This window comes from Prionailurus viverrinus, unplaced genomic scaffold (genome assembly GCF_022837055.1).
Source record: "Prionailurus viverrinus isolate Anna unplaced genomic scaffold, UM_Priviv_1.0 scaffold_38, whole genome shotgun sequence".
Taxonomy (NCBI): domain Eukaryota; kingdom Metazoa; phylum Chordata; class Mammalia; order Carnivora; family Felidae; genus Prionailurus; species Prionailurus viverrinus.
The window spans coordinates 36,080-58,400 of NW_025927606.1; the positions used below are offsets into that span (position 1 = coordinate 36,080).

General features: G+C 53.5%; 1 protein-coding gene and 1 long non-coding RNA gene across 4 annotated transcripts in view; both read left to right on the forward strand.

Annotated features, from left to right (window-relative positions):
- Positions 1–2,219: 2,219 nt before the first annotated feature.
- On the forward strand, positions 2,220–10,985 carry LOC125158853 (uncharacterized). 2 transcript variants are annotated; one of them, XR_007149554.1, is made up of 4 exons: positions 2,220–2,551; positions 5,941–6,177; positions 9,333–9,409; positions 10,620–10,985. It is a non-coding gene; the product is annotated as an uncharacterized LOC125158853 (long non-coding RNA). The 2 variants fall into 2 exon arrangements; XR_007149553.1 differs by lacking the exon at positions 2,220–2,551 and adding an exon at positions 2,566–2,905.
- Positions 10,986–18,942: 7,957 nt separating this feature from the next.
- ATP2C2 (ATPase secretory pathway Ca2+ transporting 2) overlaps positions 18,943–22,321 on the forward strand; it is a 61,191-nt gene continuing 57,812 nt past the window's right edge. For both annotated transcript variants that reach the window (XM_047846241.1, XM_047846242.1), the window contains exon 1: positions 18,943–19,161. In XM_047846241.1, the coding sequence (XP_047702197.1) occupies positions 19,063–19,161 (99 nt within the window). In that variant the 5' untranslated portion in view covers positions 18,943–19,062. The remainder of the gene's footprint in view (positions 19,162–22,321) is intronic.

A 22,321-nucleotide genomic window follows, 5' to 3' on the forward strand; every position in this document is an offset into this window, starting at 1 on the left:
AAGGTGACTTTGTTAAAAAGGGGTGGTGGTACTGTTAGCCTGTACTTTGCCCTCAACTTGGTCCGAGCTCCCTCATCAACTTAGCTCGGGGAAGTAGAGGAAAGGCATCTCAGGCAGAGGGAACAGTAGGTGCAAAGCACAGCCCAGGGAAGCTCAAGGAACTGCAAGCAGTTGGGCGTGGTTGGTAAAAGGGGGCCCTCTGGGACAGGACAGGGGGTACGTAGATCGCTAACCAGGTGCCAGCAGGTTCACAGCTGGCTCGAACTTGACCACGAAAGCAATGGCGAGCCACTGAAGGGTTTGCCTGGATGATTACCTCATTTGATTCTCCCCACCTCTCTCAGAAGCTAGGATTCTGATCCTCATTTACAGCCGAAAACACTGAGGCTCCAAGAGGTGAAGTCGTTTGCCCAACAACAGACCGTTAGGAGCCCGTCAAAAATAGGATTGGAAATCAGGCCTCGTCTAACCCCTTAGGTGGGAAGACGAATGCAGCAGGGCTCTGTGTGTTCACGTAAGGCTATTCAGGAAGAAGGAAGGGCACAGAGGGAGGGTTTTGCAGGGACCAGGCGTCAGGGCCACAGCCCTGAGAACGGCTTTCCGCCGCTGCGCCTGGGGGACGCCATGTTGGTAGGCTGGGAGCCCTCCCTGGCCACAGCGGATTGGTCCAGGCGTGGGTCACCTGACTAAAGGGAGGCCAATCAGACTCCCCTATCCCACTCTGCCGCCCAGTCTTTTTTTTTTTTTTAATTTTTTTTTTCAACATTTATTTATTTTTGGGACAGAGAGAGAAAGAGCATGAACGGGGGAGGGGCAGAGAGAGAGGGAGACACAGAATCGGAAACAGGCTCCAGGCTCTGAGCCGTCAGCCCAGAGCCTGACGCGGGGCTCGAACTCACGGACCGCGAGATCGTGACCTGGCTGAGGTCGGACGCTTAACCGACTGCGCCACCCAGGCGCCCCGCCGCCCAGTCTTTTTGACGCTGGAAGGTGACCAGGCTCCCGGCTCAGGGGGAGGAGACCTGTACATCCCGCCTCTGCAGGTGCTTTCCTCCATGGCTCCTATTGGGATGAGAAATCCTGGTGGTGAAGCTTCCTGCCCAAGGCCTGGCACGAAGGGAAGTCCTGGGCGAACATCAGCCAGCTCTAGGGGTTGTGTGAACAGAGAGAGGGGCTCTTAGCTGTGCAAAGGCCACCTCCTGCCTTGTGTATGAGGAGGAAGAGGAAGGCGGAGACAGAGACAGAGACCGTAGATAGCTCTTGACAGTGTCCCAGGACTTGAATCCGATTGACGTGAGGCTTGGAGGCCCTCCCTCTGCTGACGTTCCAGGACAGACTCGGTGGCCCCCAGTCGCCCCCGACTCAGGTTGGCACAAATGGGTTTCTGTGATGGGCCATCAAAACCGAACCCGAACGAAACAATATAAAACAGCCACTAAAACAACAGACACCTTGACTGGGACATCTGAGCAAGCCGGGGGCCCCTGGGACAGCGTTTGGATTCCTGCCCTACGCTCGGTTGCCACATAAAGAAACAGGCCCAAGTCACAGTGTGGAGCCACCGCCAAGGCTCCTGAGAGGCCACATCCTGCCTGTGACCGCCCGGAGGCCTCCCCGCCCGAAGCACTCCCACGTGATCTGCCGCCCCACATTCCACACCCACACCTCCGGCTCTGAGACCGGCAGACGTCTGGCAAGTTCCATCTTCAGCCCCGGAACTTGTTGAACAGGTGCCTTGAGGTGGGCGAGTCCCCTGCCCGCGAGGCCCTACCCCGCCGGGCCCAGGCTGGAGCGTGTGTTGTGGGGGCGTCGCTTGGGGCCGTTGTGATTTCCCGAGTCACGTGCCAAGGCGAGCGGCTAACACTCGCCCCTTCCGCCGCCACCACCCCGTTGGAAGGATGCCATCGTCCGCATTGATGGCAGAGAGAGTTGAGGCTCGGTTACTGCTGGCTTCTTGCTCAAGGTTATCCAGTTTCTACATGTGGGAGCCAGACGGTCTTTTGCATGAGATGGGCAAGGCTGATCATGAACACCTTCAAATATAAACAGGGGGCAGAAAGTGGACTTACCAGCCAGCTACCATTGTTTCATCTATACCCTCAACTTTTTTGCGAGGGCAGAGGCTGGCGTACTTTGTGTTTTATTATCATTTTTAAAAGTTCATTTTTGAGAGACAGCGTGAGCGGGGGAGGGGCAGAAAGAGGGGGGACAGAGGATCCGAAGTGGGCTCTGTGCTGACAGCAGGGAGCCCAGGGCAGGGCTTGAACTCACGAACCACTCAGCTCACCCCTGAGCTGAGGTCAGCCGTTCAACTAACTGAGCCACTCCAAGGCTGGAGTACTTTAAAGCAAATCCTAGGCGTGCTATACATCCCCTCTGAAGGCTCCAGAATGTATCCCTAACGGACGAGGACTTTTTTTTTTTTTTTTTTTTAACCTCACCGTATGCTCATTGTCATAAGACCACTGGTCGGGAAAGTTCACGTTGGAACTACCCCTCTGTGTAACCAGGGAGGAAGCAGACAGTTTCAGCCCAGTCCCGTTCTTCCAAGGTGGGTAGGTTCATTACAGCAGCAGGTCCCAAAGCAGGTGCCCCAGACCAGCATCCCTGGGGACCTCGCTAGAAATGCCCGTTCCCAGGCCCACCCCAGACCTGCTGAGTCAGCAACTCGGAGGCTGGGCCAAGCAATCCGTGTTTGAACACACCCTCCCTGGGATTCTGATGCCAGCTCAAGCTTGAGAGCGCCTGGCAGATCTCGCGCGGCTGCGGTTCTGTTCTCGCATTTGCTCGTTTTATTATTTACGCACGTTCTGATCCTTTCCCGCGCGGGCTGCTGAGGGGCTGGTCTTCAGTGGTGGTGTTTTCTGATCGGAATCAGCGACCCCCGGAGCCGGATGGTTAGCGGGTGAGACCTGGCTCTTCCTCTCCCTTCCTAGGTGGCCCCGCGTCCGAGCCTCCCCCTCCGTGAAATGCGCGGCTGGTGGCACCTGCCTCCTGGTTAAAGTATATAAAGCACCTACAGTGGTTCCTGGTTCCCAGCACCTGTTACGGAAGGACCAGCTGTTCTTACAAACGGGGGTGGCGAGGCCGAGCTAGGATGAGAAGCAGCCCGATTCTCAGGGGCAGGGCTGGGAGTAGGCCTCTGGGGAGGGTGTGCAGGAGATCTGGGGGCCTGCTGGGAAAACCAGGGACCCCCCCTTGAGGCGGAGAAGCTGCCAGGCAGTGACGTGGCAGGAGATGGAGGGGAAGGAACTCACGGTTGCCCAGGGCGATGGGCTTCTCGAAGTCCCAGAGGGAGGACCAAGGGGGCCGCTGTAAGAGCTGTGAGGCCTGCAGGAGCCCCAGGAGGGTTCCCCGGCCCTCCAGGGCCCAGCCGGGAAACAGGGACAAACAACCAAGGAGCGAGGGGGGCGGGGGGGCCCGCCCTGGACTCCAGGAAGGCTCGGGGCCAGGAGGTTGGGGCTGGGTTCAAAGCAAACACTGAGGACAGCACTACCCCAGCCCCACCCCCCCAGGGCTTGGAAACAGGAGTTCTGTATTATTATCTTAAATAGGACAGACTCTCAGACCCTTCCTTTAGATGAGAAATCTAACAGGGTGATAGAAATCTTGTTTCCTTTTCCATCGGAGAGAAGAGTCACTGGGTTTAATGTGTGAGAGGAGGGAGGTGCCGATCCACGAACACAGGGCACGCTTTGCCGTGATTCCGCAGACCCACCGGTGGGCGTGAGTGAGGGCTCACGGCATGGACTCACCAGGAATTTCATATTTTCCCTTTCCCCTGTCTTGCTTTTCCTCCACTCCCCTCCCTCTGGAATCCACTGGTTTGTTCTCTGTCCTTAGGAGTCTATTTCTCTGTTTATTGTTTGGTTGGTTTGGTTTGGAGTTTGGGGGGGTTGGGGGGGGGAATCTACATATAAGTGAAACCATATGGTGTGTGTCTTTCTCTGACTCATCTCACTTAACATATTGTTCTCCGGGTCCATCCATGTTGTTGCAAATGGCAAGATTTCATTCTTTCTTGTGGCCAAGTTTCCATTGTATAAATATATACCGCCCCTTCTGTACCCATTCATCTACCGGTGGACACAAGTGGCTTTTTAAAAAACGTTTACTTATTTATTTGAGAAAGAGGGAAAGAGAGCAGGAGAGGGGCAGATAGAGAGGGAGAGAGAGAATCCCGCGCAGAGCCCAACGCAGGGCTTGATCTCACGGTTCGCAAGATCATGACCTGAGCCGAAGTCAGGAGTCAGACGCTTAAGTGACTGAGCCACTCGGGAACCCCAAATTGCTTAGTTATCTTGATTATGGTAAATAATGCTGTAAAAAACAGGGATGCATATATCTTTTCAAATTCACGTTTCCATTTTCTTTGGGTGAATACCTAGAAGTGGGACGACTACATCATATACTTCTAGTTTTCATTTTTTGAGGAGCCTCCATACTGTTTTCCCCAGTGGCTGCACCAGTTTGCATTCCCACCAACAGGTTCCCTTTTCTCCATATCCTTGCCAACACTTACTTCTTGTCTTTTTGGTAGCCATTTTGAGTGGTGTGAGATGACCCCTCCCTGTGGTCTTGATTTGCGTGTCTCCACTGATGAGCGATGTTGAGCATCTTCTCGTGTGGCTTTTGGCCATCTGGATGTCTTCTTCGGAGAAATGTGTGTTCGGGTCCTCTGTCTATTTATTTTTTTTTTTATTTCTGACCTCCTTAATTTCTTTTATTTTTACTTATTTTTTAATTTACATCCACGTTAGTTAGCATATAGCACTATATGATTTCAGGAGTAGATTCTCATGATTCATCCCCTACGTATAACACCCAGTGCTCACCCAACAAGTGCCTTCCCAATGCCCTTCACCCATTTAGTCCATCTCCCCACTCACAACCTCCCCAGCAACCCTCAGACTGTTCTCTGTATTCAAGAGTCTCTTACGTTTTGTCCCTCTCCTTGTTTTTGCATTATTTTTGCTTCCCTTCCCTTATATTCATCTGTTTTGTGTCTTAACTTCCTCATAGGACTGAAGTCATATGATATTTGTCTTTCTCTGACTGGCTAATTTCGCTTAGCATAATATCCTCTAGTTGCTAATTTTGCTTGGCATAATACCCTTCACCCACGTAGTTGCAAATCTTCTGCCTATTTTTTAAAATCAGAGTATTTGTGTTTTGGTGTTTGAGTTATAGGAGTTCTTTATTTATTTGTATAGTAGTCCTTTATGCAACATGCGAGTATTTTCTGCCATTCTCTATGGCCGCCTTTTTGTTTGGCTGATGGTTTCCTTCATGGTGCGGAAGCTTTTTGGTTTGATGTAGTCCCATTTGTTTACTCTTGCTAAGGGATTTCATTAAAAAATATATTTATACTTGCTATAAAATTTACGAATCTACTGAAATCTCTGTTTAAATTCATGGGTTCACAAAAAAACTTTTTAACTCTAGTGGATCTTCTTCAGAGGATGATGAGGAGTCAACTTGTTGCCTTGGAAACTGCTAAACAGAAGGGGTCATGCAGCCATTCTGCCTTTCCCATTCCAGTTGGAAACCCAGTTGGAGTTTCCCTCCTTAGGAAAGTATTCCAGCTGATACTTGGAAGGAATTTGGGGATTAGAATACCACGGCTTTGCCCAACGCATTCGTGAATCTAGACCTTGAGAACCAGTGAGTCCCCACATCACAAAAAGAGACGGGCAGACGTTAGGAGCCAGGGGGATGGTGCCCGAGCCTGATCCAGCGACTGGATCACACCCCCAGTTCGCGGGGAGTTCAGAGCACAGAGGAACATGCAGAACTGAACTTGGAGTGTGGACAGTGGGGGATGCTACCTACCGGCCACCGGCCTGGGTTCCTCAACACACAAATTGTAAGGGGGAGGAAGGTGGATGGGGTGGCACACAGGAAAGTGGCCCCTAACAATATCCATGTCCTAATCCCCAGAGCCCGAGAACATGTGACCTCACGTGTCAAAAGGGACTCTGCAGATGTGACTGTGTTAAGGATCTTGAGATGGGGAGGTGCACCAAGTGTAACCAAAAGGTCCTCATAAAATGGAGCAGGAGGGTCCAAAGAAAGGTGACCTAGCACGAGCAAGACGCGACCAAACATTTCTGGTTTTGAAGATGGACGAAGGCCTCCCGAGCAGAGAGATGCAGTGGCTTCCAGAAGCTGGAAAAGGTAAGGGAATGCACAGTCCCCCCCCCCCCCCCCCAGCCTCTGGGAGGGTCACAGCCCTGCCAGAGCCTTGATCTCAGTCCAGTGTGACTATTGCAGACATCTGACGTCCAGAACCGTCAGGAATCAGATTGGGCCATTTTAGGCCGGTGAGTTTGAGATTATCTCCTACCATAGCAACGGGCAATGAATGTAGAGAGGAGACCTGTCGGTTAAGGAAATTCAAAGCACACACCAAGTTAGCAAAATGCACAAGAGCACACTAGAGCGCCATGTAAGGAAGCGAAGAGCCTGCGAACATCAAAGTCAGGAGAATGGGCCCATCTGTGCGGCGGGAGGCGGTCGTCGTCTGAGGAGGGCACGTGGCAGGGCTCCCGGGGAGGGTGGCCCCCTCCCCCCTCTCTGTCCCAGCTGGCTGGTGGCTTCAAGGGGGTCACCTGATAAGTCATGAAGCCGCACCTTTGTTTGGTGTGGTTCTTTAAGAGCGTTTTATTTTACATCTAACGAGGTAAACATAGTAACAGTTGCGAGGATGGTTTTGTAGTGTAGAATCAGACCTCCTTCGCAGCCGCACGAGATGGGCATTTTCTCCCGGTCTTGCTGAGGTTTCTTTGGCCGGCGACGCAGGAAGGGGCCCAGAGAGAAAAGGAAAGAGGTCTGCGGGGCTCATGACTTACATTACGCAAAGGAGCGGCGGCAGGGCAGGCCTGTCAACCAAGGGACCAGGGGTGTGAGAGCGGTGTGCCCGTGTACCTACAAGCCTCAGTGGCCTTGCCCCCAGCTGCCACTCTGCGCTGTCCTGTGCTGTCTCCCCATTTCCTGGCAAGACCGGGCTCCGCGTGCCCAGCATGGCGACGGGCCCCACGAGGCCCCCTTTCTTGTTTCCTTCTGTCCCCTGCATCATTTCCCCGCTCCCTCTGCCAGTGTGTCCTGGGGTCCCCTCCCAGGTGACTGGCACTCAAATCTTTGTCTCAGGGTTTGCTGCTGGGGAAACCCCAAGCCAGACACAGAGAGAAGGCGTAACTAGGTGGGAGGAGATGTTAATCAAAAACACACAGATGTTGACGATATCTGTGCCCTGTTTACGTGCCCGGTTCTGCCGCTGGCACTGCCTGGCCCCCGGCTTCCCACGAGCCCTGGCGCATGGAGGCCCTCGATACCTATTTGGTGGACAGACCCATGGGCACACACAGCCGATGCCCCACCTCCCGTTAGAGAAGGTGAGAGGGACCGATCTTTCTTCCTCCCCTCGCAGACTCCTGGCAAAGCTGATACCCTTCCACTAAATTCCCTTTTTTGCTTAAAATAACCAGAGTCGGTTTCTGCTGCTGGCAGCTGGGTCGTTTCTGAGACACCCAAGTAACGCTTAGCTCTACCTGAAGGCAAAACAGAGCCCGAGCCCCCGGGCCGCTCAGGCAAAAAGTTTGATTCGAAGGGGCGGGCGCCTGGCTGGCTCTGTCCGTGAAGCGTTCGACTCTTGATGTTGGAGTTGTGAACTTGAGCCCCACGTCAGGGGTGCGGTTTACTTTTAACAAGTATCTTGTTTTTACAGTTCATTGTGGAGAGAGAAGTGAACAGCTCCTCAGCTTTTTTTTTTTTAATGTTTATTTATTTATTTTGAGACAGAGCGAGCAAGCAAGCAGGGGAGGGGCAGAGAGAGAGAGAGAGGGAGAGAGAGAGAATCCCAAGCAGGCTCCGTGCTGTCAGCACAGAGCCTGACTCGGGGCTCGAACTCACACAAATGAGGCCATGACCTGAGCCGAAATCAAGGGTTGGACGCCCAACCGACTGAGCCACCCAGGCGCCCCCAGATGTTTTTTTAAGTTATCCTATCCCCTGATGCTCGCTGAGCTCCAAAGAATAAACAGAATTGTGTTGTGTAACGAAAACAAATGTATTTAAAACTTCAACAAAGAAAGGAGAGGAACACAGTACCTCGGGGGACATGGTAACATCACGGGTGGACCCGTGTGGTTGCACACGTGTTTCAAAGTCACGGGCAGGCGGGGCGCCTGGGTGGCTCAGTCGGTTGGGCGGCCGACTTCGGCTCAGGTCATGATCTCGAGGTCCGTGAGTTCGAGCCCCGCGTCAGGCTCTGGGCTGACAGCTCAGAGCCTGGAGCCTGTTTCAGATTCTGTGTCTCCCTCTCGCTGACCCTCCCCTGTTCATGCTCTGTCTCTCTCTGTCTCAAAAATAAATAAAACGTTAAAAAATAAAAAAAAAAAAAAAGTCACGGGCAGGCATTGAAGAAGGTACCGTCAGCTGCCTCGTTCCCCGTCATTTCAATCAGTCCTTAACAGCCCCTGTAGGGTCCGCCTTCTTCTGGTCTGGCTGGTGAGACACGAGGCTCGGGAAGGGGGGCACGTGGTGGAGGGTTCCGGAAAGCGGTGGGAGCGTGAGACCTAAGCCCGTGTGACTGGTTCCCCAAGTGTCTGTGCCAATCCTCTGTCTCCCCAAGTCCTCCCCGCCCTCCCCACTTCCTCTCCACTGCCTGGCTTGGCCCAGAGACCCGTGGGAGAGAGCGTGACGCTCGGGCTCCCGTGAGCTGCTCTCCCCTGGGGCCAGTGTGTGAGTAGCAGAGCCCCCCCTCCCGCAGGCAGCTCCCAGCGGTGGAACCCTGCGAGCGACGGCAGCTCCCACAGCAGCCTCACTTCTAGCCCCCGGTGACTTTGACCGGGGGGGTGGGGGGTCTGAAAAGGGAGCCTGTCCTCGGCCAGGAGCACCTGCAAATCCACAGTGGTGTGGCTTGGCCCGCTAACCTCTGCCTCACCTGCCCGAGCCCGCCTGGCAGCCTGCTGGGTCCCATCCAGGGTGCACTCGGGGCCGGGTTTTGGGCTTCCCACGGGCGGGGGTGATGCCAGGCCCTGGCTGCGGGCGGCAGGGGGCCACCTCCGCGGGCGTTTCCTCCTGCGCCAGGCCAAGAGCGCGACTGTTCTGATTACGTGTCGGCCAGGAGCCGCAGACGTTGTGCAAACACCCATCTCCGGGACTAGCTGTCTCCTCCCCTTCTCCCCAGCCAGGCTCCTCCACCCCACCTCCTCGGGGGTCCTGCCTGCCCTCCCGGGTAGACCGTCCCGTGCCCCTTTGTGGGCCCCCACCGGGTCCTGCCCGCAGGGACATCCTGACACACGCCATGTGGTCTGCTCCTCCTCCACCAGGCCCAGGGCTCTGGGAGGACAAGGACTCTGTGGAACCCACATCTCCCTCCCCATCTATGGCGCGTCGCAGGCACACGGTAGGTCCTCGGTGTAGGATTATTGAATCAGTGAACGATCACATGGGTGAGGTTGCGTCTGCCTTCCGAAAGGAACGGAGAGCTTCTGAGGCGGGGCCTGGGCCTCCTGCGTGCCCTCGTCGGCTCGATGCCTGGCAGCACGGGCTGGCCAGAGCAGACCTGCGAGCCAGTGAATGAACGAATGAAGGAAGGAAGGAAGGAGTTGCTGTGCAGCACGATGGGGATGCGCGCGGGTTCTGGCCCCAAACTCCCGGGACACGAATTCTGTCTTTCCCTCTTGTCTTGGCGGTGTGGCCGTGATCAAATCACCCAGACACGCTGTGCCCTCCAGCCCACAAAGCTCTGCGGGTGCTGATCGGTAGAAGGGGAGGTCACCCAATGGGGAAAACGGGTCCCCAGGGGTCTGGGTGGGGGGTCCACACCAGCGGCTCCGGTTTCCTCGCCCGTGGAACGGGGGTGCCGGCGGCTGACAAGGAAGGTGTGTGTTTTGAGGGTCACCCGAGGGCAAACACCCGAGTGAGCCCGGACCCTGGACCAAGTCAACAGTTCTGTTCGCCAGTGTTGTTACTCCCCTTCGGCGGACAGTCTCTCTCCTCTGTGCTCGCTCTCAATAAATATTTGTCCGACGAACGAGCCAGCTCTCTGGCCGGTCCGCCGGGTTCAAGGTGCCTGCCCCTTCTCCTCCTGAGCGGGTTGTCCGGAGCCTCTGGGTCCGGGCTGGCAGGTGGAGAAAGCTGGCCATGGCAGGTGTTGCCGCAGCGTGTCACCCACCCCCCTGGGAGCGCCTCTGTCTTCCAGGGGGCATGGGCATTGTCCCCCAGCCTCGCCCCACATCCCTTCACTGAGCCCGGGTGGCTCAGTCGGCTGAGTGTCCCGCTCTTGATTTCAGCTCAGGTCCTGATCTCGTGGTTTGTGAGTTCAAGCCCCATGTCCAGCTCTGCGCTTAGAGCCTGGAGCCTGCTTGGGCTTCTCTGACTCCCTCTCTCTCTGCACCCCCCCGCCCCCGTCTCTCTCTCTCTCTCTCTCTCAAAAATAAACGTTAAAAAAAAAGGATAAAGACTTTTTCCTAGACCCAGATTCTCATCCAGAATTACACGTGCGTTAGATTGCTATAACTCTTTAGTGTCCTTTGATCTGGAATATTCCATGGCCTTTCCTCGTCTTTCACAACGTTGACATTTTTGGAGAGGACAAGTCCGTTGTTTCCTAGGATACCTGTCGTTCTGGGTGTGATGCCTCCTTCTGATGGGCTTTGGGTCAAGCGTTGCAACAGGAATACCCAGGAGTGAAGTACACGTCCCCCGTTGCATCATATCCGGGGTCACACGGTGTCACCTGTCCCATCGCTGGTCCTGGTAATGCTGGTCCCTCGGTTAAGGTCAGGTCTGCCAGGTTCCTCCACAGTAACGGGACTGTTTTCCCTCTGTAACTAATAAATGTCTTCTGGGCACCTCGTGTCAGACCGTGTAGGTATCTTGTATCTCATGAAGCGTTCACCTGCTTTTATTTGGATTTTAACAGATTTTTTTTTTTTCCCCTGGAGCAAAACTTACCTACAGAAAAATCCACAAAGTGCTCAAGGAACTATCAGAAAGTGAACAGAGCAGGGGGGCCGGAGGGGGCCTTTAGTGAGGTGCTCTGGGAGGGGCTCAAGCCTGGGGCTGAAGGCAAGAAGGAGGCCCTCTGAGGAGCTGGGGGTGGGGAGTGCGGGGAGCGGGGCTGGGGAGGCCAGCTGGGGGTGGGGGGCTGCTGGCAGAAGCCGGTATAAGTCTAGTTTTCTTGGGAGGGCTCCCAGAGCCCAGGGTGAGGTCCCACGGCTTCTGGAGGTTTCCCCAGGAAACAGAAGTTCTCTGCTGTTGTTTCTTTTTTTCTTTCCTTCTTCCTTTCCTTTCCTTTCTTTTTCTTCTTTCTTTTTGCAGGGTCATTCACCTATGGGACTGGACTGGTGTGCTGGCTGCAGGGAAAGCCAGAATGGGAACCAGAAGACCAGCCCCTCTCTGTTTCCTGGGCCAGAGGGATTGCAAACCCCTTCTGAAATTCTCACTCTCCGGGGCACGAGCCCAGGCCAGCCTGCACCAAACCCCGGGAAAGAAGGTCCGGCCCCTTTCCAACAGCAGCGTCCCTGAGAACTGACCCTCCCCCCCCTTCAGGGACAGTCTCACTTGGGAACCCTGGGCCCTAGGAGTTTTCAAAGGGAGTAACCGGGAACTTTGAACTCTTTTTATTATATCAGAAGCCAACAGAATTTGTTCATTTAACGACAGTTAGGTTTCCCAGTTTAGCCACATCCGTTTCTGTTCAGTAAATACGTATACAGGGTCTCCTTTTTTAAAAAAAATTTTTTTTTCAACGTTTATTTATTTTTTGGGACAGAGAGAGACAGAGCACGAACGGGGGAGGGGCAGCGAGAGAGGGAGACACAGAATCGGAAACAGGCTCCAGGCTCTGAGCCATCAGCCCAGAGCCTGACGCGGGGCTCGAACTCACGGACCGCGAGATCGTGACCTGGCTGAAGTCGGACGCTTAACCGACTGCGCCACCCAGGCGCCCCAGGGTCTCCTTTTAAAATACACCTTTGTTGAGATCGAGATCGTTGAACATCAAGTTCGCTGTGTTTTTTTTTTAACTATTTTATTTCTCTCTGAAACGCAGAAACGTCATAAAGTGCCGGGAGTTTGGAGAAGCTCAGGGCGGGTGGGGATGCCCCTGCTTCCCCGTCACCCTTGGGGAGGAGCCCCAAGTGAGTTAAAACCTGAGGGGTGAGTAGGTGTTAGAGGAGGGAGGGTTGGGAGTGAGGGGCTGCTGGGGAGCGTTCCAGGCAGCCAGGGAAGAGCCTGTCCCTGGGGCCCGGGGGAAGGGAAAGGGACAGGGAGTGGCAAGAGCAGGTGTGAGTCTCAGGTGGCTGGGGTGGGGGGCAGGGAACTAGCCGTGCAGGTTTTGAGGGTTGTTCCAGGACACCAGCACTGCTGTTCCAGGCTGGGACCATCCCAGCCAAACAGGGGTGGCCACCTCCCAGTGACCCTGGGGAGTACAAACATAGGGTGAGCTGAGACATGGAAGGCCTTGGGCCTTTTGGTCTGGGACTGGAATTCTCTCAGACTCCGAGTGACGGGTCTGGATGCTTGCGAAGTTTGCAAACGAGAGTAGTTTTTGAAAGACAGTCACGTCTCCACTTACAGGATAGTCTGAAAAAGCCCAACTATGGAAACAGTGAAAGGATCAGTGGTTTCCAGGGGTTGGGAGGGCAGGTGGGGCCCAGGGGAGTTTTCAGAGCAGCGAAACCATCTGTATGACACTATGATTGTGGATTCATGACGTTACACATTTGTCACAACACATAGCATGAGCTGGTGCCTCAGTCTGTTAGGTGTCCGACTTCAGCTCAGGTCATGATCTCGCGGTCCGTGAGTTCGAGCCCCGCGTCGGGCTCTGTGCCGACAGCCCGGAGCCTGGAGCCTGCCTCACATTCTGTGTCTCCCTCTCCCTCTGTCCCTCCCCTGCTCACGCTCTGTCTCTCTCTGTCTCTCAAAAATAAATACACATTAAAAAACAATTTTTTGGGGCGCCTGGGTGGCACAGTCGGTTAAGCGTCCGACTTCAGCCAGGTCATGATCTCGCGGTCCATGAGTTCGAGTCCCGCGTCAGGCTCTGGGCTGACGGCTCAGAGCCTGGAGCCGGCTTCCGATTCTGTGTCTCCCTCTCTCTCTGCCCCTCCCCCGTTCATGCTCTGTCTCTCTCTGTCCCAAAAATAAATAAACATTGAAAAAAAAATTAAAAAAAAAAACAAAAAAAACCACAATTTTTTTTTAACCCACAGAATACACAACACCAAGAGTGAACCCTCATCTACACTATGGACTTTACCCATAGAAATCTCAGCCATACCATCACCTTCTAGAAGGTTCCATAACACCCGCGCCCAAGATCATTCCTTCCTCTTCTGGAAATCTTTTGGCGAATAGCTTTATTCATGTGCCAGGTCCAAACAATTGTGGCTACGGAGAGAGATAAGGGGAAGAGTTCCCAGGCCTGGCCTGTCCAATGGGGAGATGTCACCCCACGCACGAACGGTGATGTCTGCTCTGGGCCTGTAGCAGGTGGGAGCCGCGGGATCTCTGCTATGTATTTCCGCCTGGGGACTGAGTGAGTCCCATGACACATTCACCCAGCAGCTGGCGTCCTGCGGTCACCTAGAGGCCCAGAAACGCTCACAGCAGCCATAGGAGTTGCTCAGCCAATGTCCGCCATCATTTGGCAAACAACGATTATGGAAGAAGTGACAGCGAGGGTGTGACCCTAACAGTGCCTGGAGAGGGGTTGTGTGTGTGTGTGCCCATGGTTTTGGTGCAAACGTGACTTCTTTCACTGTGGTGACACCAGCTGAGCACACGCCCCCTCTCCCCCCTCCCCGGGGTCTTCTCTCCACATGGAATATTGTCCCCCCAGTGAACACCTGGTCCCTTACCTTGTCCAGGTCTCTGCTCAAGAGTCACCTCTCCTGCCTGCTCTGGCAACAAGAGTCTCTCTCTCTCTCTCTCTCTCTCTCTCTCTCTCCTCTCTCTCTCGGGTCCCCACTCTGCTTACAACAAATGACTGCGCCCTGGGGGTCGGGGACGTGCTGAAAATGATAGAAATTTCTCGTCTTACAGTCTGGAGGCCAGAAGTCTGAAATCCAGGTGTGGGCAGGGCCGTGCTCCCTCCGAGGGCTCAAGGGGTGGGCCCTTCCTCACCTGTTCCAGCTTCTGGTGGCCCCACATGTTCCTTGGCTCATGGCTGCACCCCTCCCATCTCTGCCCCGTCTTCATGGCGCCCTCCCCCTGCATCTGTCTCTCTCCTCTTCTGTCCCCTTTTCTCTGTTTCTCTTTTTGAAGATTTTTTAAAAAATTATTTTTAAGTAACTTCTCTCCCCAACGTGTGGCTCGAACTCACAACCCCGAGATCAAGAGTTGCACACTCCACGGACAGTCAGTCAGGCGCCCCTCTCCTCTTCTGTCTCTTACAAGGAAGGACACCAATCACTGGACTTAGCCCCCACCCTCCCCACCCCCAGTAAATCTTGAGATCCTTAAATTAACTTAATGATGTCTTCAAATTTGTTTTCCCAAAGAAGGGTACATACATAGTGTCCGGGGGTTGGGATGTGACATATGCTTATGGGTGGCCATTACTCGACCCACTATGTTCCGGCCTCACACAACATTACGCACTGATTTATTCGCAGCCTATCACACCTGCCAGGAGAGAAGATATAAAAGTTCGAGAAGAGAGTCTTCTGTGTTTGTGCTTAAAACTATTTGCTGAATGAATGAATGAATGAATGAAAGTGGCTTTCTCACCCTAAGTTCCAATTTCTTCATCTATAAAATGATTATCTTCTTTTTAATGTTTATTTCCTTTTGAGAGACAGAGAGAGACAGAGCACAAGTGGGAGAGGGGCAGAGAGAGGGAGACACAGAATCCGAAGCAGGCTCCAGGCTCTGAGCTGTCAGCACAGAGCCTGATGCGGGGCTCGAACCCACGGACTGCGAGATCGTGACCTGAGCCGAAGTTGGACGCTTAACCGACTGAGCCACCCAGGCGCCCCTAAAAAGATTATCTTATTGCCTGTGTGCATGGCCATTAAAAAACAAACAGAATTGAGAGTTTATGTAAAGAGTCATAATTTCAAAAGAACTTAAAATTAAATGTGCGCGTGTGCACACACACACACACACACACACACACACACACTATCCCTTCAGAAAAGGATGCCTTCAAAATACCAACCGTATCATTTGTGAGTGAGGTTTATTACCAAAAAAGTTTCAGGTGCCTTAGGATTGCATCACATCTTTCCAACAGGGCGTGTTGTTGGGAGATAATTTATGGGAAATGAAATGACACCACTTTCGTATAGTGAATGGGAGTTGAAGAGTGTGACCTCATCATTCAAGGTGCCCAGAGCAGATATTTCAGGAAAGGCAGGATGCTTGTGGCTGCGTCCCACCCTTGACTCGCAATACCAGCCAAAGCATGAACATCCCCATCAGAGCTGCAGACTCAGAAAGTTTCCCAGTGAACCACCTTGCCTGACCTGATTCCTTCAGAGCGGGACCCAGAAGTTGGCCGGCTGAAGGCAGAAAGAAACTCTTGAAGGAAACAGTCTTGAAGTCAATAGTGACGATCACGGAATCCAATCAAAGTGACTGAGGTAATAAAGCACATTCAAAAACAAATATAAATAGCAGGTGTGATTCTGGGGGAAAGTGAAGAACGCACAACAGCAATGAAAATCTGTAATCAGATTAAATCCCTAAGATTATGGGGGAAAAAAGCAAAGATTTGAAAGAGAAATATGAAGCTGAAAAACCCTATTATATTGTAAAAAGCAGTCGAAATAGATGGCGTAATTATTTGTCTCTATGTCTGAAATGCTTTCAGATAGCCCCTGATAGAATTTTCAGTTTATTCTGAAATCAGCATAAAAGATGACAGCACGTAGCAGACTGCTTGCCTCAAAAGGCACGGAAATAAAACATGAATCAGGATGATGGAAGCCAGTCTAATGGTAACAACTCCAACAATGTAGACATGACCCATTTCCCCAGATTAACGCAAGTAGCCTCAGATTGGGAATAAATATCAGGGACATCTGGGTGGCTGTCAGTTAAGTGCCTGGCTCTTGATTTTGGCTCGGGTCATGATCTCGCAGATGGTGAGATTGAGCCCCGCCTGGGGCTCTGCACTGAGTGTGGAGCCTGCTTGGGATTCTCTCTCTCCCCCTTGCTTTCTGCCCCTCCCCCGCTCACGGTCTCTCTCAAAATAAATAAACATTTTAAAAAAAGAATAAATTTCAATGAGCTGCTGTTGATGAGAGAGACACATCGAATAAATATTTGGGGGGCATTTACCATGTTTCAGGAAAATTATTTTCCATGGCAGACACTGAACAGATGCACAATGATGAAGATATAATAGTCCCTGCTTCACAGAGTTTATATTCTGGGGGGGAAATGAAACCAGACAGCTAAAAATAAGGTACCAAGTTTGGATCCCACAGGCTAACCCATGGAGAAGAAACAGTGGCAATAATTAAGTCTACAAAGTGTAGTTTAAGGAATACGTTTTAATGAGATACAGGAGGCATTAAACGTTTAGAAGAGTCATCACTAACAGGTAACTTATACGCACCAATCAACAGGGAAGTGTAATACAAAAAGCAGAAATTCAGACAACAAGGCAACAAATGGACGGGAAAGCAATTAGACTGGGAAATTTCAAACTCTTCATTATCTTCCTATGTGAGATCAGTGAGTCAAAAGTAAGAACGTGAACAATGTCACTAGAAAGTTCGAATGAACAGATAGTGGGCTGCTTTGCCAAGGAGAGTGCAGCTCCCCAATACCCTTTCAAAGAATACACCAACTTTTCGGGCGCCACTGAAATATTTACGAAAGATTGCATGCAACCCAGGCACCGAGTCCCAACAAATTGAGAGGATTAGCAGACGTGTGTGCGGGCTGATCCCAACGCAACACAAACAGAAATTAAACTTAAGCCTAAGGGCACCCATTCAGCTGCTTCCAGTCCCATGGCCTTAACCTGCTTTCTCTGTGGTCCACTCCACTTTTTGTTTTCATCCCAGTAGGTCCGGGTGTTCCACAATACCCTCCACCCAGAGTTTCCCTCATGAAGGCTCTGGGTGTTCTTACACTGGACCCACAAATTCTAGCCTGGGCATCTCCGAGCAGAGGCCACCGTGACGGGATCCAAGAGGTCGAGCTTTAAGGGAAAGGCACCTGGCGAACACATCACTCCCTGTTCACGGAGGCTGCCCTGCCTGGAGAAACCATGCCTGATCGACACTCTTGGGAGAGCATCAGATTCTATGCCGACAAGACATTCTTCCTCCCCGGATCCAATACTGTCTCAAAATCTCAGAATGCCAGTTAGAAAGAACCTCAGAAATAATTAAGCTGAGTTCCCATGTATCTTTTATATTAATAATAAAATTTACTGAGGACCTACTATGTCAGGGACTGGAGAGTATTGTTAGGCACTCTACAAATGCAAACAGCGGCCCGGATCTGTACAATAGGACTGTGAGGTTGGTTTCCAAGATCTCCTCTTTGCTCCCCCAGACCCACTTTCCACCCTCCTGCCTTCTCCTTTGGGTTCTCAGCCCAGAAGTCTGCATCGGTGGCTTCTGTTCTGTTTCTCTCCACTTTCTGCTCACGCCTTTGTAAACAGGCTGTGTATCAAACTCTCCCCAAATTACTCAGTTTGAATGTGCCAGCCGTTTCCTGGTGGGACCCTGACTCAAAGGGAGGTAGTGCCGTCCCCATTTCGTGGATGAGCAACCTGAGGTGGAGAGAGCTGAAGTTGCCCAAGGCCACGCATTTGGAAGGAACAATCCTGGGATTTCAAATCTGTACTGACTCGCGCCACAATTTTGCTCTATTATTCCTAGGCCTTTGTTGACATTGGTGGAGACAGGCAGGCATGACGCTGGTGGTCTCTTCTATCTCGGTCGGGAGAAAAGAGACGGGAGAAACAGGAAGGGCCACCAGAGCTGCCCCTCAGGTTGAGTGGGGCTGAGGTAGACACCCTTCGGGGAGCAGGTGGGGCAGGTGGCATGTATTTGCTCAAAAAGGGCAGCACCATTTAACGGAAGAACGTACGTGTCGCACTCTAGAGTTCTTACGTTTAAGAAGCCCACTCTATAGATGAGGAAACTGAGGCACAGAGGAGAGGCACAGCCTTCCCAAAGCCACCTCCCTATTAAGTGGTGGGTCTTGTTATGGATTCCAGTCTCACGTGAAGCCAAAGCCCTTACGCTTTCAATAGGGCCACTTGGAGGCGGAGGGGGGAGGGGGACCATCTACCCTGCACGTTCAGTCATGTGCCCCGGGAGCCATCTGACTCCAGCAGCTTCCGCGGGATGCTGATGGCACCGCCACCAAGCCCTCCCTCCATCTCACTATGAAGGGCTCTCACGGTGAGCGTTTTACAGATCAGTCAACAAGGCTCTGGACATCTAAGACGCCAGCCCGAGGTCCCAGGGTTAGCGAGCGCAGGAGCCCATTCTGCAGATGAGAAGAAAGGGCTCGAAGATCATCTACGACCACACAGAACCCAAAGGGGGCCCTGGGGTCCTCGAGACCTCCTCCCCATCCCGGGACGCGCTCCCAGCGCCCTCCCTGGAGGTGAGATCTCAGGCTTCTCCTTCAATTACGGACCGGGAACCGCCACACCCCACATGCCCTGCGGGCTCCGGACCCGGTGACGCAGGGTAAGGCGAGGTCCGGGAATCCGCACTCGCAACCGGCGTTTGCTCGCCCCCCTCCACCCCGTCCCCGGCTGCAGGTGGTTCTCCTGATCTGGCGAGACTGGGAAACGGCCCACGCCCTCCGGCGCCGCGGTTAACTCCGCGGCCGGCTCCCGGGGCGGGGCGGGGCCAGGTGCGCCCGGGGCGGCCCGCGGCGTAGCTCCGCCCCGGGGGCGGGGCCTCACCTGCGGGGCGGGCAGGTGGGCGGCTACCAGGTAACCCGGGCCTGGCCCGGGAGGCTTGGGCGCGCGCAGCCGGCCGCGGCCACGCCAGGGACCCAGGGACGCGGGCAGGGGCGGCCGGCGGCGGCCGGGAGGCTGGGCGAGGGGCACCCCGCCTGTTCACCATGGTCGAGAGACGCTTCTCTCGGTTCCTGCAGAAGCTCGCCTTCCGGGGCGCGGGCCACCTGTACGAGCCGCTGGAGAGGAGCGAGTTGGAAATCTTGGTGAGTCTGGGCGACCCGGCGCGGGCCGTCCGCCCCGCCGCACCCCACCCTGCCCCGCGCCCCCGCCACTCGCCCTCCCCACCCCGGGCTCTAGAAACAAGCCGTCTTCAGAGCAACGCCAGGTCGCCAGGTCGCGTTGCTACCCCGAGCCGGGCACGCGCCATTTCACCCCCCTCCCCCGCAAAACAGCCCATTTTGTGGATTTGAAAGCGAGGCAGAGGGAGCTTCAGCGGGTCCCTTAAGAGGCACCCGGCCGGCAAACGACCTAGCTGGGCACTCCAGCTAGGTTTCTCCGACTGCAGAGATTTTAAATTCCTGGGTCTCTGCACACAGGCTGCTATATGGATCGCTGGGTTGATTTTTAAGTTACTTGAATTGAAAACAAAAAAACCAAAGCGATGTAAAGAAAACAAAAACATTTGGCGAAAATGTTTTAGCAGTAAGAGTGATAATAATAATAAATAATAATAATAATAATGGTGAAAATGCTTCCCGCCTCTCCAGCGCGCTTTTGAAATGTACTCAGATGTGTATGTTGACTTTGCAGCCTCTAGGGGACCCTCTAGGATAAATCTACAGGATTATCAGGCCAGGAGCATGGGTGGGGGGAGACTGGGGGTGGGGGGCGGGTAAGGGAGGGGTTACTAGCAGCCAAAATGACAAAAGTATCCAAAAAAGCCCGTGCACTTGGTGAAGCCAGCGTGGGTGGGTGACCCAGGAACTTTCTCCGGAGCTTTGCAAGAGTGTAAGCTTTGCGTCCTGCAAGATAGGAGAGCCGAGAGCGCTGGATTCTTGCAAAAGCATCCTGGGGTCGTTGCACTTTGTTTGTTTCTTCCTTTCCAGCATAATCAGTCATTTAAGAATAAAATTCCCGAAACAGTGCCCTGGGCGAGCTCAGGAGAATACAACATTGCAGTGGCCTTCTGACTGGGGAAGGGGAGCCTCACAGTTAAATTCACTTCTTCATGGAAGAGATCGGATGAAAAAGCTGGACTTAAGCTATTGGTTTTTCCTCCCAAAGAATGACAGACAACAAGTCCAAACGCTTTGCTTGTATGTTGCTTAAACGTTTGCGCATTTACAAAGTAGCGCGTTGTAAAGGAACCTCCGCGCTCCGCCAGCGTTCTGTGGGAGACCGCAGAGCCGGGTAACTAGCAGTCCTCGCATAATCTCTGTCTTTCTGAAGCGACGTGTGGCTTCAGCGTGGATGGGATGGATGTAGGGTTCGGTCATTTCGCTGAGGTCCGTTTCTCTACCTACGTGCCACGCAGTGAGTCCTGTGAAAGGAGTTGGAGGTGGGTTTGCCGACGCTGTGATTCCTTTTTCTATTTTTTCTTTCTTTCCATGCTTTGGTTTTTTTGCATCAAGCTGGGTGTTTTGCAAACACTCCTGATGTGTAGTTGGTTGTGATTAGGTTTTATAGGCTGTCCAGGTGTGGCTGGTGGCCACGCGGCCAGGTGTGAGGATGATGTAACAAACAGGTGCTGGGGGGGAACTTGATCTCTGCATCAAAGCGGACTTCCTTCCTCCAGATCTTTTCCGAAGGCGCCCCCCGGCCCCGCCAAGGGCGCAACAGGTCTTTAACCTGCCTGTAGGTATGTTGGGGGGCTCACCCACCTGGTTGTGGACCGGGATGTTCTCAGCAGGACCCCGAATGGCGTGTGATGGATGACCTGGAGGTGGGGAGTGGCGGGGAGGCTGGCGACCCAGGCAGCCGGCGGCAAAGGCTGGCTGAGAAACGGAGGGTCCGGTCTCTCAAGGCGCCCTGTGCAAACCCAGATTACACTAAATGTACATGGGAGTGTGATGAGGGTGGAGGCTGGCAGGCGAGACGGCCTGTTGAGTGCCAGCTCGGCTCAGAGTCTGAAACCTTCTTTGCTCTCACACTTACTCCCCCCACCCCCGATTTTGAACCCTTTTTTTTTTTTTTTGGCCAAGAAAAATTGAAAAAGAAGCAGAGTGTGCTCACAGCGACCATTTCCACGCGATTGTAACTGTCTTTTATGAGCCCTTGTAGGCAGCGTTCTGGATGGCCGCCGAGCCTCCCAGCCACTTTGCCCTGTCACCTCACCTATGATACTAATTATCACTGAGCACTTCCTGTGCCTTCTTTCGGGTCTCTCTGCACTGAGGTCAGCTTTATTACTATAACCATAAGATATGATCGGTTAAGTGTCTGACTGTCGGTTTCGGCGCAGGTCATGATCTCACGGTTTTGTGGGTCCAAGCCCTGCATCGGGCTCTGTGCTGGCAGTGTGGAGCCTGCTTGGAATTCTCTCTCTCCCTCTGCCCCTCTTGCACTCTCTCGTTCTCTCTGAAAATAAATAAACTTAAAAAAAAATGAGATAGATGAGGACATCGAAACTCACAGGGGGGGCCAGGTGCTAAGGGTTAGGGGTGGAGGAGAAGACGCACACACTGCCACCTCCCCTGGCGCCCCCTCCTGGTGGGCAGAGATGGGTACCGGGCTGCTTAACGGCGGGTGGGTAACACCCGGGAGGGAGAGGGATGCTTACTTTCCTATGAGTGGCCAAGATCAGAGTGGCGTGCCGGGAGAGGGACAGCGCTCACAGGGGCTCTGGGCAGAGGGGGGCGAGGTGCAGGGGTTGGTGTGAGAAGGGTGAGGTCGCAGAGGTGAACCACGAAGAGCCTCTGGGCCCTCGTGAAGAGTTTGGGCTGCATCACTAGACAGGGAACCGTTGAAGGGTTTTGAGTCAGGGCATGACGGTCGTTCATTCGTTCACAGATGAGCCAAACATTAGGAGCGCAGCAGAGAAAACACGCGGTCTGGCTCGCGTTGTGACGATATCACCCTTGGGTTGCGGGAAGACAGTGCGAGGGAGTTCTGAGGTGCGCGCGCACCCACACGCGTACACGTTAGTGTTTCCCAAAATAGAACGAGAGGACTTGTTGAAGAAATGTCCTACAGCCCTCCGGTGTCACCTTAAGTCGTTTGTGCCACAAGGCGGCTTAAGTAAGTATAAGCTTAGGGGCGCCTGTGTGGCTCCGTCAGTTCGGCATCCGACTTCGGCTCGGGTCACGATCTCGCAGCTCACCAGTTCGAGCCCACATCGGGCTCTATGCCGACAGCTCAGAGCCCGGAGCCTGCTTCGAATTCTGTGTCCCTCTTTCTGCCCCTCCCCCGCTCACGCTTGCGCGC